Source organism: Scophthalmus maximus, chromosome 8, assembly GCF_022379125.1.
Source record: "Scophthalmus maximus strain ysfricsl-2021 chromosome 8, ASM2237912v1, whole genome shotgun sequence".
Lineage (NCBI taxonomy): Eukaryota > Metazoa > Chordata > Actinopteri > Pleuronectiformes > Scophthalmidae > Scophthalmus > Scophthalmus maximus.
Window position 1 is genome coordinate 11,299,920 of NC_061522.1, and position 15,025 is coordinate 11,314,944.

Below are 15,025 nucleotides of genomic sequence, written 5' to 3' on the forward strand. Positions count from 1 at the left end.
TTTCGTTTTTCCTAAACCTGACCATTTATTAAGGAAACTGCAGTTTTTCAACATATCGCCAATGTGATCTGCAGTATTCTTAAATTACACACAATAGGCTGAAGACAAGCCATCATCTGTAAATGCTTATTAAAAATTTGGAGTCTAAAGAGGTAAGATTTAAGCAGGACCCTGGTAATGTACAGTCTTCTAAGTGTTTGCAAACCTGTGTGTTCGTACACCTCAGACATAGATTATATAAAGCAAGAGGTCTCACTGTTTTGTGTGTGTGTGTGTGTGTGTGTGTGTGTGTGTGTGTGTGTGTGTGTGTGTGTGTGTGTGTATGTATGTGTGTGTGTGTGTGTGTGTGTGTGTGTGTGTGTGTGTGTGTGTGTGTGTGTGTGTGTGTGTGTGTTTGGGGGGGGATTGGTGTGTCTCCATCACACAGGCCCAGTGGATATGAGCATCCAGGCTAAGTGTGACCCCTGCCTGTCAAACCCCTGCAAGAACGACGGCACCTGCTCCAATGACCCTGTGCACTACTACCGCTGCACCTGCCCCTATGGATTTAAGGTACACATACTGTGAGAACGAAAAAACAAAGAAGGTCACATTCACTTGCTCAAGCATCACTTCACGTACACACACAACCCTGATTGTGGAAGATGCAAATACTATGCGATTATGATAAGAAGCTGTTGTTCTTTCAATTGACTGAACGCTTGTGTTTGTGTGTGTCTGTGTGTGTCTGTGTGTCTGTGTGTGTGTGTGTTTGTGTGTCTGTGTGTGTGTGTTTGTGTGTCTGTGTGTGTGTCTGTGTGTGTGTGTGTGTGTGTGTGTGTGTGTGTGTGTGTGTGTGTGTGTGTGTGTGTGTGCGCACATAGGGCCAAAACTGCGAGGAGCCCATCCACGCCTGCATCGGTAACCCGTGCCAGAATGGTGGAACCTGCCACCTGAAGGAAGGAGAAGAGAGCAACTTTTGGTGAGAAGCTTCAAATTGTTTTTACTGATACTTTCAGTTTTTCTCTGTATGTTCTGTATTTCCATCTTCATCCACTTTCTTTTTCCTTCTCTGGCATTAGACGGAGGAATATTCTTCGTGAAGAGCTGTCGTTGACTTTATAATGAGATATTAATCCACTTGAGTCTGTGCCGCATAAGAGCTCTTTATTAGACTCATAATATACCACTCTGTATGTGTGTGTGTGTGTGTGTGTGTGTGTGTGTGTGTGTGTGTGTGTGTGTGTGTGTGTGTGTGTGTGTGTGTCTATGTATATGTTCCCTGTGTGTTACCCAGTGTCCCAATGATCCAAAAGGGAGATAGCGCAGAACCAATGCAGGTCCACACCATTTTGTGTGTGTGTGTGTGTGTGTGTGTGTGTGTGTGTGTGTGTGTGTGTGTGTGTGCGCGTGCGTGCGTGCGTGCGTGCGTGCGTGCGTGCGTGCGTGCGTGCGTGCGTGCGTGCGTGCGTGCGTGCGTTTGTGGGTGTGGGTGTCATAATGCTGAGTTGTGGTTACGGAGTTGAAGCCCGCTCACGTTAATAGAATAATGCAGTGTTCTGTATGTCGCCCTGCGTGCATTTGATTTGTCCTTTGATATCTGCTTATTCTCAGGTGTGTGTGTTCGGAGGGCTTCGAAGGTGACGCCTGTGAGATCAACATCGATGACTGTGAAGACAACGACTGTGAGAACAACTCCACCTGCGTGGATGGAATCAACAACTACACGTGCATGTGCTCCCCAGAATACACAGGTAACACATGCAGAGATGTGCATTCTGAGGAATCACTGGTAACACTGGTGTTTTTTTGTCACTGTCCCATATTCACATGTTATTTGTTCCATTTGTAACATGGAACTCTCCCAGATGACACAAGGACCCTGCAGGTTTATGTTATGGCCACCAGTTTCAATAATTTCATCTTAGTTTCTGAGGAATCATGTTGTGTCATTTTAGCCTGGTGGATGCGTCTAAATAGTCGAGTCAAGTTCATTTGTTGAGCGCAGTCTCGTACAGTAGCAGTTCAATGTACTTTGCACAGTAAATAAAAAGGAAAAAATGACATGACATTATACCAATACCAGCCACTGTTGCCATGGAGATGAAGCCAGTGAGAGCGCTATAGCATCAAAAATTGGCCTCAAATTTGAGAGATTGCCAATTGAGATCCACTTTTTTGGATGAGTGAATTACACATAAAGCGATTTTCTTGCAATATCTTCTGAAGCCATTTTATGGTTTTTTTGTACAAGGTATTTTTCCTTTTTCCAGAGAGACAATCCAGTAAGTCAGTCCCACCTCAGCCCAACCCCCTCCTAAAAAAATCTGTAAAATATCTATCACGTGCCTTGGGACAACTGTAATGTGTCATGTTTACCACCAACCCCTGACATATAATACAACTCTAATTAGTTTGACTTTTTATCATCAACAACCATTCAAAGATATATATTTGTAATGCACTTTACTTCCAGGCACAGAATCTCACAAGAAGGGTCTCTTTATATCAATGAACTGCAGACAAATCATATTTTTTCTGACTAACACTGGTCTGCTGCTACTTGTTTGTCTGCTTTTGCACTGTGCTAACCATCTCTGACAGCTAACCTTTGTGGCATTGTTGTCTCTGTGTCTCTCTGTGTCTCGCTGTCCTGTGGTTTTTTTCTTGTCTCGCTCTGCTTTCTATCATCTATCGTCTGTGTGTGTGTTTTTTTGTGGTTGCAGCCGCTACCAATGAGGTGGAGAGAGGTTAGTCTGTTCTTCTCTCTGTCCTTCCTGTCCCTCTCTCCTTCCTTCCTTCCTTCCCTTCCCTCATTTCCTGTGCTTTTTCCATGCTCCCCCCAGAAATTCGATGCTACCACAGATTTGACTTACTGTCCTGCAGTCACGCTTCATGTTAGCAGTGCACGTCCTTGATGTTCAGACGGACCCTTGAGTTTCATGCTCTCAGATACCTGTGGTTACTCTGCTTGCTGCTTTATGTATATATGTCATTACCATACTAGAGTATGATATATTCTGGGTAAACAATTTGGAAAAATGGGAAGACTGATAAAATTCTCTGGAGAACAAACCTACAATGTGTTGTCAATCCCTTAATAATTTCCAGTTTCCCCAGCCTGTCTGTAGCGCTCAGCCCCAAAATACTTTCCTTTTTTTTAAAACTAGTAAGCATCCCTGGTTACAGGCCGGTGCGCAGGATCGACTTAAAGCAAACTTTATTGTAGTGAAGAAACATGTCACACATTGCAACAGTGTGGCTCAATGTCTCATAGATATTTTATAGAAAGTTAAACTTGTCAGTTGTGGATTGACGAACGAGCAGTCACAGTCATCTGTTCTCTTAATGGAGCCATTTAAAGTTGCAATCAACATTTCTAAAACCAATAAACTGTGGAAAAGAAGAAGACTTACTGTTTTATTATAAAGTATGTTAAGACTAGACTTTTTTTATCAAACTAATATGACTGCATCTAAATAAGGTTGCACTGTCGGCACTGCGATAGAAGCTCCAGAGCATAAACATGCAAACACACCTCCCATCATTTCTCACACGTTCTCATTGATCATGCAATTATTTCCAGAGTCGACTTGTGCTGTCAGGGGTATTGGTTTATTCCCCGATGCCTCATCAGTGCTTCATTTGGAGTTCAGAGTTTCAGCAGCGTCAGGATACGCTCGGGAATATGATCAGGAATATGACATTCCCAGAGATGGGATCATTTATCAGATCGCCGTGTCGGCTCTGGCCACAAGAGAGTCATCCATCATCAGAGCACACTCCCATGAAACACACACACACACACACACAAACACACATCTGTTCATACAGCACAGACACATACAGTTCTATAAATACATATTCACTCAATCATACCAAGATGCATAAGCAGAACACACACTGTAGGGAGTTGGAAAACATTGAGATGTTTTGTATTATAATTTCACTCATTAGTGCTGATGTCGATGCACAGTAATGAAAAGGTGTTTGGATGATTTGTTTATGTGTGTGTGTGTGTGTGTGTGTGTGTTTCTAGGGGAGCTATGTGAGGAGAAACTGGATTTCTGCGCTCCAGAGCTGAACCCGTGTCAGCACGAATCGAAGTGTATTTTGACCCCTCAGGGATACAAGTAAGTGGACACGTAACTACACACAGGTGCTCTACACACACACACACACACACTCAACTCATGCAGGCTAACATCTGCACAGTTTGAGAAGTGCTGGGTTCTTGTTTCTCTACCCCAGAATTTCAGTGCGAACATTTCTCACACTGAAGTAAAGGAGGTGCCGATTTTTAAGCATTTTGAAACATAATGTCTATTTATATCTTTGTATGTAGTATCGAGACTGCCGCTTAAAGATCAGTATCAACAAGTGCGCGCGTGTGTACATTGCAGGTGTGAGTGCACGCCGGGCTTCGTGGGTGAGCACTGTGAGCTGGATTATGACGACTGTGAAGAGAACAAGTGTCAGAACGGCGGCCAGTGCATCGATGCCATCAACGGATACACCTGCATCTGTCCAGAAGGAAACAGGTGAGGGCCACATGGCAACAGGAGGTCACACATTTTTAGCATTTGAAACGACTGAAGAGTCAACATCGATAAATCTAGTTTAATTTAGTTTAATTATACACTTACATTTTCACAGGGGTTTTTTTTTCAGCCAGGAAACCTTGATGTCTCCATGAAACATTATGTTGCATATATTCAGTGTGTGGTGTTGGACGGTCTCCCCCTGGTGTTCGTTGTCAGTTATTGCAATGAACGTTTTGTTATCACTCTAATTTACTTGAGTAATTTCACTGTGTAGTGAGCTGTGGTTACTGGGGGGGAGGAGGAGCATCTTTTTTAAAAAACGTTGTATTTAGCTTGTCACACACATGTTTATACAAAGAGGTCACAGAGAAATGAAAAATAGGAGAAGAGCATAGAGAAAAGTGTTCTCAACTTGAAAAAGCCAATGAAAGACACCCCAATTTTACAATAATATAATCTTAATAAAGCAGATATAAGGACAACACATTTACACTCTTGCAAATTTGAAGTCTCAAGAAGTTCATAGCACACTGTCATATTAGAAACTTAAGAGGTTATTAAGGTATTATGTTTATGCCTTTTATGGCATAATTGCTATATTCAATTAGATTGTGTGTTTTTGTGTGTCACAGCGGGTTATTCTGCGAGTTCTCTCCCCCGATGGTCCTTCCTCGCACCAGCCCCTGTGACAACCACGAGTGCCTAAATGACGCGCAGTGCGTCGTCGTGGAAACAGACCCCAGCTGCCAGTGTCTCCACGGCTACGAGGGCGAACGCTGTGAGACGCTCGTCAGCGTCAACTTTGTCAACCGCCAGTCGTACCTGCAACTTCCCTCCAGTCTCCTCTCGCCGCAGACCAACATCAGCCTACAGGTGATCAGTCAAACACTTGTACAAAAATGTGCCTAAATCTGAGGTACTTCAATGTCATGTCACTTTATAGTTCTACTCTTTTCCACTCTACTACCATTTAGGTAAATACGACACACAATATGGTCAAAAAACATAAACGGTTTACATACCTATGTGATACATATGTCAATTCCTTTTCTACCACTGTTCATAAGGTTATTGAAGCTGATTCCCTGCTCTGTTTTCAGATTGCCACAGATGAGGACAGCGGCGTGTTATTGTATAAAGGCGACAACGATCACATTGCTATGGAGCTGTACAGGGGACGCCTCAGGGTCAGCTACGATACCGGGTCCTACCCTCCCTCTGCTATTTACAGGTACATGCTTACACGAGCAGAAACGTCCAACGTCCACACTGTCACTGATGCCGCATTCACATGATGGATGATGCGGAATCTCTCTGTTCTCACTCTCTCTCTCTCTCTCTCAGTGTGGAGACAGTGAATGATGGCAGTTTTCATGCGGTGGAGCTAGTGGCATCGGACCAGACTCTGTCTCTGTCCATTGACGGCGGAACGCCCAAATCCATCAACTCCATCAGCAAACAATCCACACTCAATATAGACTCTCCACTTTACCTGGGAGGTGAGGACCCAAGCTTGTTTTGTTATTACAATGGATCGCAATCTTACAGGGTTAAAATAACGTTTGATTTTTATTTCATACTGAATGTATCTAAGCACTCTTTTCTCCCACCAGGGATGCCGGAGCGTGCGTCAGCCTCTGGGGGTCTGTCGGCCCTGCAGCACAGCTCAGGCGGACGCAATGGCACCAGCTTCCACGGCTGCCTCCGTAACCTGTACATTAATGGGAAGCTCCAGGACCTGGGGGCCGGGCTGGGGCCAGGGGCTCCGGGCTCTGGGACTGCACAGAGCACCACCAGACAGTGGCTGGGCCAAGGGGTGGAGCCAGGCTGCCAGCCGTGCCAGAGAGGTGCCTGCATCCAGGGTGAGTGCCACGCAACGGGGCACCGTGGCTTCACCTGCACCTGCAACCCCGGCTGGACGGGAGCAGTGTGTGACCAGCAAGTCAACAACCCCTGTGATGGCAATAAGTGAGTCGTTTTTTTGCTTTTGTGTTTGAATCACCAGAGAGAGTACAGCTCTAGTGTTTTAGGCTTTTTTGAATCGAAAGAGAGACTTTACTGACCACATCTTTATCCTCCCTGTCCCTCCCTCCTCCTCCACCTACAGGTGTATCCATGGTACCTGCCTTCCAATCAACTCCTATTCTTACTCCTGCCGTTGCCAGCCTGGTTTTGCTGGTGTCCTGTGTGACGAGCAGGACCAGGATGCAGCTAACCCCTGTAGTCTGTCTCGCTGCAAACATGGCAAATGCAGAGTGTCAGGCCTGGGTGAAGCATACTGCGAGTGCAACAGCGGATACACAGGAGATGCGTGCGACAAAGGTGAGGGAAAAGGCGGACGCATGTTTGGAAGGGATGCGCGTAGACATTTTTAACTTTGTAGACGGTGAACTGACTTTTCACATTTTTTCTAAAAAGAAAAATGCATTTAGCGCTGTTCAAGCTTTTCAATCTAGAGCATGTTTCTCTAAAACTAACCTTTTCTAAGCTTCTGCTTCGCTCTTTGATGCTTGTTAACTTTCATTTAAAGGTTATATATACAAACTTCACTGTCACTAGATGACAAATGGCTGTCAGGTCTTATCTCTTTCTTTGTCGGAAGCCTATTTGGCTGAAAAACATGATTTCCTCTGTGAAATTCTGGAAGGTAGCTTTCAGCCAAACACCTGACTCACATGCACGAACATGCACATAAACCACCAGACCCACTACAAAACAAAGAACAGAGAAGCTCGAATTACATCAAGTAGAGGCAGTGTGACTTCATCCTCTGCCCAGTACGACGTCCAGTTCTCTATATGTATGCACAGCATGCAGTAAGTTGTTTGCTGCCATATCAATAATTAAAATCCCATATATATATATATAACCTCTAAAGTCTTTCTCAGTATGTGTGTGTCTAACAGTGTTTTGTGTTTTCTGCCTTAACAATTCTAACCCTGTGGCTTTTTCAACTCAGCATCTCCTGAGCCTCCTCTTAATCCCACACGGGGGGTTACACAGGTGAGACTGCCAGGTCACATTTTACTGTCTGCCTTTATTTCGGATTTATTTTCTCGGTTCCTCTCCAGCGCAACCCCAAAAATAACTCCACTCACTGCCTGTGCTTCACCTTGTCTTCCTCTCATGTGGTATGTTGTTAAAGTGGTTGTTTCAACTTGTGCACTGCAAAAAAAAATGGCAATTCAAGTCGAAATATCTTCTTTACTTTACTTTCTAACTGAAAATGTTGCCAAACACCATTTGCATTAAAAGTATTCAAAAATGTTAAGGTAATTGGTCTGGATTTTTCTCCATAAGTTATCTATAGAAGATAACTTTACTCTATTACAGGAAAATGTGCCTGTTTGTAGAGTTGTTTGTGTGTCAGCAATCATGGTGTCCCTTATCCCTATTTGTGTTCGGTTCATCCTCTGCATGGAGACAGCCCAAGATGAATGTTAACTAGACATATATTTGCCAACTCAACCAAATGTCCCTGTCCTCCTCTTCTCTTTTGAGTCCCCCAACGACCATGTTGTTCTCACCATCAAGATCTCCTTTGCCATCGTGTCCTTAGTAAAACCGTGGTTAACTTGTAATCGTTCCGCTTGCTCGTCCCTGCAGAGGTGGCCTGCCGAGGGGAACGGGTCCGAGATGTCTACCAGAGACAGCAAGGCTACGCGGCGTGCCAAACCCAGGAGAAGGTCTCCCGTCTAGAGTGTCGGGGCAGCTGCACGGGGGGAGCAGAAGGACTAGGCACCTGCTGCACCCCCCTCCGCAGCAAACGCAGGAAATACACCTTCCAGTGCACTGACGGCTCTTCTTTTGTGCAGGAAGTGGAGAAAGTGGTCAAGTGTGGCTGTACAAAGTGCTCCTCATAAAAAAGAAAGGATAAAAAAAGAGACAATACCCTTGGCAGATTTCCTCCTCTCCAGAAATGTTCTGTGTTCCTGCCCGCCTTACTTGATCCTCGCCCCCCATTGTCCCCGGTCCCGATTCTTCCTGAGAAAACCCCCCATCCTCGACAGTCCTCCCCCTACCAACCCTGTTTTTTTTTTAAAAACCTTCAGAAAAAGTTTAAAAAGAGAAAAAAACATAGAGAAAAAAGGTTTCTTTTCTGGTCAGTGCTGGACTGATGATCGATGCTTCCTCGGTGGGGATGTTGAATTGTATTGTAAAGTACAAAAACAGACTTATTTTTTATTATGAAGTGGAGAAAAAGACAAAAAAAAACCACAAGGAACCACAAGAGTTGACTTTTTCCTTACACCTACTTCTTTTTGTTGGTCATGATGACTCTAATGGTGTGCCACACTGTCTCTTCCCTGGAGGACTGACCGGTCACTGACGGCTGACCAGCTTCCTGTACACTTCCTGCTTCCTGTCTGTGAGTTGTGTGTTTTAGGAATAACCTTAACTGGTAGTACCACAGACTCACCCCCTAGGAGGAGCTGCGTTAAGGCACGGGAGAGGGCGGGCAGTGATAACCCCCGACGACACGAGAAACCACCACAGTAGTGCGAAGCCTCCTTCAACAGACCTCCTGAACCCTCCGAGACTGTGTGCACGATCCTACACACAGCTGTGCTCAAACTTATGGTATTTCATACAGCTACTGAACATCACACACACACACACACAAACCCATATGTTCTCACCTGTAGAAAAGTTTCACACGTCACATGCCAGGTTAAACATACAACTCTCCGTTTATCGACGCCCCCAGTCATGAATGACAAGTATTTATTGTATTATAAATACCTGTACTTGTTCAGTAGAGCCCCCCCATGTATCAATCTGATTCTTTTAATATATATTAATTTATATTTGTCCTTATTTTTGTATTAAAAAGACATAATCTGTCAAGATAGCTTAACTAACAAGATGGTGTCCTTTATTTTGGTTGAAGAGAAGTTTGTTTTTTTTGACCGCTGAAACTATCGTGCTTGCCAGAGACCTTAGTTACATTTTAATCTGCAAATGTGACGTGAAGACAGTGTATATTTTTGTCGCGTTCCCTGAGAGTTTGTACTGTGCCATTGCCAGAAGGTCTTTATATTAGAGTATAAATGTATAGATTTTCCCTACCTATGTATTTCACACACAGATCTCGTGCGTAGCATTGACCCTAGAGGATTCTTAGAACTGTTTTTACCTTTTTAACAAATTTATGCTTTAAGAAAACTGTGACTTTTTCTAAATGAAACTACTTTGTTAGCCCCTTGGTCTCAGATGTTAACATGTTGCTGCTAAGTTTTTGTACCGTAGACTTGGATCCTGATCTGTATGTTATATAGAACCTCCTGCTCCTACTGTACGGGGGGCATCCTGTGTAACAGATAAATATGTTCCCCCCACCTCTACACATGTGCATTGTGCTTTATATTCCCTCCCTCCTCCATCCCCGGACTAATGTCAGTTCCCTGACTGATGTTTGTTTATTAAACACAATATTTACCTCACACTTCTCCCCTTTGCCTTTTTTGTCGAGTCAGAAATATTAACTCTGACACACTGAAGACAATGAATGATCCGTTTTGAAGCACACCAATGAAGACTGTAACCTTCCATAGGATACTGTGCATAGTAAGTGGAGAATACAATAAACTGTGTGACATTTGTCGTCATCCTCACCTTTTCATCCCTCTTCTCTCCCTTCTCAAAGATTTTGGCGACTTGTGGGACCTTTCGATCCTGATCTCATCTGCTCCTCCAAACTCACAAATTTTCTGAGTAATTCTAGAGTATGAACAGTGTAAATGCAAGACAACTGTGTCCAGACCCGGTATAATAAAGGGTAAGTATGACGATATTCCTTGTTTCTACCTCTCTACAAGTCCTTTACAAAGAGCAGTCATATTACAATTACATTTATTGTAAAGTGATGAGTTAGATATGTACCCCTAATATTAAAGTAGCCCTTGTGGATACAAATTTCTGTTCTGTAAATCCTGAAATTCTAAGCAGAAAAACACTTTAGTGAACACACCTGCCTTTTAATGTCATGACCTATACTGTTTTTACTATGAAATGTATGTGGGTCACTTACAGAAGAGATAAGGGCACACAGCACATCACAGGTCAGGAGAGGGTCATGACTGAGAGAGTGCCAAAGTCCCTAAGACGATGACCATGAACTGCAACATCCCATATTCATGTTGGAGACCTTTGTAGGTGATTGACCTTTGACCTTAGTTTCTCTTTCTCCCCATATCCTACTATTTCTGTTGTTGTCTGTAATAAAGTTATTAAGATCCCCAAAATACATAGTCCTTAACATCCCGTGTTTTATCTTAATGTACAGTTCAGCAGCGCCATCTACTGACATGCAGCTTGTTTACAAATGACCCTTTTTCTGTTATATCAGGGGTTTTTTGATCAACCACACAAGCAGAGGCACGTGGATCATTTTCTGTGACATGGCTGTCATGATGAACTCTACAGGTAAAGCTGTACTTGCATTCAATGGTTACAACGGGGACTATTGAAAAGTTGATGGGATATGTATTAGTGTAAACTACACATAGAAATAATCCTTCCAGTGGTAAAACAGTAAAACAGCCGCCTCTAGCCTCTCTTTTTTTGTAGAAAACAAAACTAATATTTCACTTTTATTGTTTTTTCTTCTTCCAGTCTGTCTCACTGATAATGAAGCAGGTCTCAGTGACTGAGAAAGAAGCGATAATCTCCAGTGGGTTTGGAAATGAATAACAAATTATAGGTAACCCTATACATCAGAGCGTGAACAATCTACAGGATTGTTTTGACAAAAAAAATCACAGTTTTTCAAACTATTTGCAAAATTAGGTTTTTTTTGCACTTTATTTCAACTTAGTTTTTTCTTTGCCTTTCCTCACGTAGAAACAAGGCTCAAGTAGGCCTACTATGTGTTGTAATAAAAGTTTGTTATGTAAAAAAAATATTAATTAAATTACTATTTAGTGTTATTTGTATGGAACTATTAGTCGTCAATATATCCAACTATTGTATAAACTACACTATTACTTATGTATATAAACTAACATTATAAATTCAAAAGCCACAATTCAAATTGCAACATTGAGAAATGTTTTTTAAGTGGATGAGAGCAATAAATATTAATGACATAAAAACAGACACTGGGTTTGAAGGGGTTCACCTTTGTCTTAAATTAGATTTCACTGTAACCTTTATATGAACCTTCCCATGACCCAAAAAATCTTCATATTTCTCTCTTAAAATCTCATGTATCCTCTGTACCCTTTTCATATTTATAGTTCTCTCTCTCTCTCTCTCTCTCTCTCTCTCTCTCTCTCTCTCTCTCTCTCTCTCTCTCTCTACCTCCTCTCCTTTTTTTTTCTTAGTCTTGACCGGCTTGCTCCTGTCTGACCTAATTCTGTTTTCTGCAAGAATAATTCACATTCATTGACCAGAACACACACACACACGCAATGTTCAGGTCTCTGAATTGCTCTGAGTGTCCTTTAAGATAAAGGATATAACGGATTTGATCATTAATAATATAAGAGGACTAAATCTGGGTAAAGTTGTTCTTCATACAGAAGATCTGTAATAATGCTAGAAGCAGGGACGTCTCCCTCTGGGGAACCAGGATTATTGCAGGGAACAAAGCAATGACCTGATCCGATGTCCACAAAGAGACCAGAGGAGATTATAAAGATGTCGAGACTTGACAAATGGGTTCAAAGAAGAAAAGACAGTATGTGGGAGGTAAAGCAAATCCATTACGCAATTTCTACACTGATCTGCCACGACATTTGAACCAGTTACTTATTTTAAACAGTCTCTTCCATTACAGTAAGATACTTTGTGTTCAAGTGTTTATTTGTTCAGTCAAATGGTTCAAAATTCAGCGCTTTCAAAATCGTGTCTCACCAGTCAGAATAAATAAACCGATAAATGAATCCGATTGTCCTGTGATTCTCTTTTACTTACCAGCAACAATTAGAGTGCCTGATGTGTCCATGTTACCTTTCTCTATATTAGGTGAGATGGACCCACAAGAATGACCAAAAACATCTACTACTTACATTTGTGTTGGCATTTGTTTCCTTTTTTTTAAAAATGTGAATAGTTTTACCTATTTGGCCTTAAAGTTTTGTCAAACTTAGACAATTTGAGAAGTTTACATACATTTGGAGAAACTTCTCACAGCTGTGAGGAGTAAGTAGACTCTGTTTCATCTTAAAGTGGAAAAGTTTGGTAAAGTCAGAATTCTGCAACACAAAATTCAGTTTATGTTTTTTAACACAATTTGTTGTTTATTTGTTCTTCATTCAAAAGATGCAGTCAGTAAAGGAAAAGTCCTGAGTTCAAAGTCTGTGGTTGAAATGCTTACAAGTCGTTGAACTTTGACCAGTGACATAGGATCACAACTCACCAGTTCTTTATTTCAAAAAGGTCACAAGCCAAAAAGACAGTAGACTTTATGATACACTAAAACACGAGGAGAGATGTTGTTCATTAGATTTTCACACATTCCAGGCGGGGGGCAGCTGTGCCCCATTAAAAGTTCCCCCCAGTGAGCACAACCTCCCTGGGAGACGCGGCGAGCCCCATTTGGGTGACAAGAGAATGAAATGGAGAAAGAATGAAACAAGGGCAGTCATTAGTCAGTCAATATTAATAGATGTAGTCACTTTTTCCTTTTCCTCAGAGAAAGGACCCCCACGCACTTCTCTCTGAACTGCACCCCAGCCGGGACTGTAATGACTTCTCTCTCTACAGTAACCCACATGGAACTTCTGTAAATGAGAGACACATTTTTAAAACATTTATTTGACCTGTTTTATTAATCATCTTTGGTATGGTGACTATTATTACATACAGCTGGAGACACCTCCAGCTAATGGATGTTCTATGTAGGTTTCAAGCCCATTACACCGCCAACACCATAAGGCTGTACACACACACACTTCTCATCTGGAAACAATTATACAGGACACGTGCGCTCTGTGTTTTCTCACTCCTGCACAGCCTGAACAAACAGAAACATGTTATCGTTGGAGTCTAGTACAGATAATACATGTGTTAACTGTGTACATTTTTTTGTGAAAATAGAAATCAAAACTTTGCATTAGTTGTTGCACTGATCCATAATATGGGCTCATGCCAAGAGTCTGCAGCTGATCCAGCTCTGTCCAAAGGTAACAAAATACTTATGTGCCACTAAACTTAAAAAACTCTGCCTAAAACTCATAAAACATAAAATCTTCTTTGCACAAAAAAAGTGTAAACATGACAATTTCTGGTTTAACAGGAGGGCATGACTCTTTCACAGTTTCCAGTCTTTTTACACTAAGCTAATTATCCGGGCTGTTAGCTCTTAGCTTCACATTTAGCATACAGGCGTGATAGTGCCATTAGAGTCTTCTCATTTAACTCTGAACAAATATTTCCCGCATCATTTTTTTTCTTTCAATCTTGCAATGTGATCACAACCTCCAGAAGACCCTCTGCAGCCCAGAATGAGATCAACTCTTTATTGACCCTCCATTAAGGCAAGTGCCTCCTCGAGGCCCGACAACTCCCACTTTCATATTTAACGCTAACTATAAAGTGTCATTAAACACAAAATGAACAAATGTGTGGAAAGTTCAGCGCAGAGCAGGACACGAGGCGGCACACCTCCGCCTATACCTCCGCACGGTCCCCCTCTCCTGCATCGACCCCTCAGCACACAGACCATAATTGCAGCTTGTGTTTTTGAGGGTTGTCACGGTAAGAGCTTCTGTCTTCGCACCGGTCAGGGCGTCTTTCACAGGAACAACCTCGACAAATTATTCATGTTTGTTTCTTGCTCAGGACGTGGAGAAGGGAAACAGAGTGCAGCACGCCGCCTTCACTGAGAGGCACAGTTGATGGGCCGGGTGCTAATGTGACCCACTTACATAATCCCACTTCTAGAGGTTCGGAGAAGTCCTGACCTCTGACAACGCTCTCTGCGTGACGGCGGGAGAGAGAGAGAGAGAGAGAGAGAGAGAGAGAGAGAGGGCAAAGTCGACTTTTGACCTTAAAGCTGCCGACTGTAGGATTTGCAAAAATAACTTTTTGTAAAACTTTAAAATGTGAGACAGATCGTCTGGGTCACTCAGCTCCCTCTACTGCCTTTATTGCCATTTGCCAGAATCCACCGCGGCCGAGCAAAAATGTCCAATCACAGCCAGGGGGCGTCTCTCCGCGCTGTCAGACATCCGGGTACGAGGCTCAGCGCATGCACAACCTGTGCATAAGCTCAGTCGCTCGGTCACGACCGAGGTCACGTCTTCACAACGAGGAGCTCGCAGCAGAAGCGGAGTTAGTTTTAAAACACCGCGGCAGAGAAACGCCGAGCATCGAAAACTGCCCTGATCCTTTGCCAGAAACTGCATATGCGACAAAGACCACGAGCAAAAACGAGCTAAAAAGAAGGAAGCAGATCGAGCAGGTGTAAACATCGGAGCGGCTCCACAGAAGCAACGACACCGACAGGGTTCACAAACGATGCGTTGTGCTTGACCGGTAATCATCTCTGTCTCATT

The 15,025-nt window shown here is 42.8% G+C and overlaps 1 protein-coding gene across 4 annotated transcripts in view; it reads left to right on the forward strand.

The window, feature by feature from the left end:
- slit2 (slit homolog 2 (Drosophila)) overlaps window positions 1–9,967 on the forward strand; it is a 132,244-nt gene extending 122,277 nt beyond the window's left edge. For all 4 annotated transcript variants that reach the window (XM_047333991.1, XM_035637608.2, XM_047333992.1 and 1 more), the window contains 11 exons: window positions 428–552; window positions 864–961; window positions 1,594–1,733; window positions 4,019–4,112; window positions 4,383–4,520; window positions 5,156–5,396; window positions 5,624–5,754; window positions 5,868–6,022; window positions 6,137–6,491; window positions 6,631–6,845; window positions 8,130–9,967. In XM_047333991.1, coding sequence (XP_047189947.1) covers window positions 428–552; window positions 864–961; window positions 1,594–1,733; window positions 4,019–4,112; window positions 4,383–4,520; window positions 5,156–5,396; window positions 5,624–5,754; window positions 5,868–6,022; window positions 6,137–6,491; window positions 6,631–6,845; window positions 8,130–8,386 — 1,949 coding nt within the window. In that variant the 3' untranslated portion in view covers window positions 8,387–9,967. The remainder of the gene's footprint in view (window positions 1–427; window positions 553–863; window positions 962–1,593; window positions 1,734–4,018; window positions 4,113–4,382; window positions 4,521–5,155; window positions 5,397–5,623; window positions 5,755–5,867; window positions 6,023–6,136; window positions 6,492–6,630; window positions 6,846–8,129) is intronic.
- The last annotated feature ends 5,058 nt before the right edge of the window (window positions 9,968–15,025 follow it).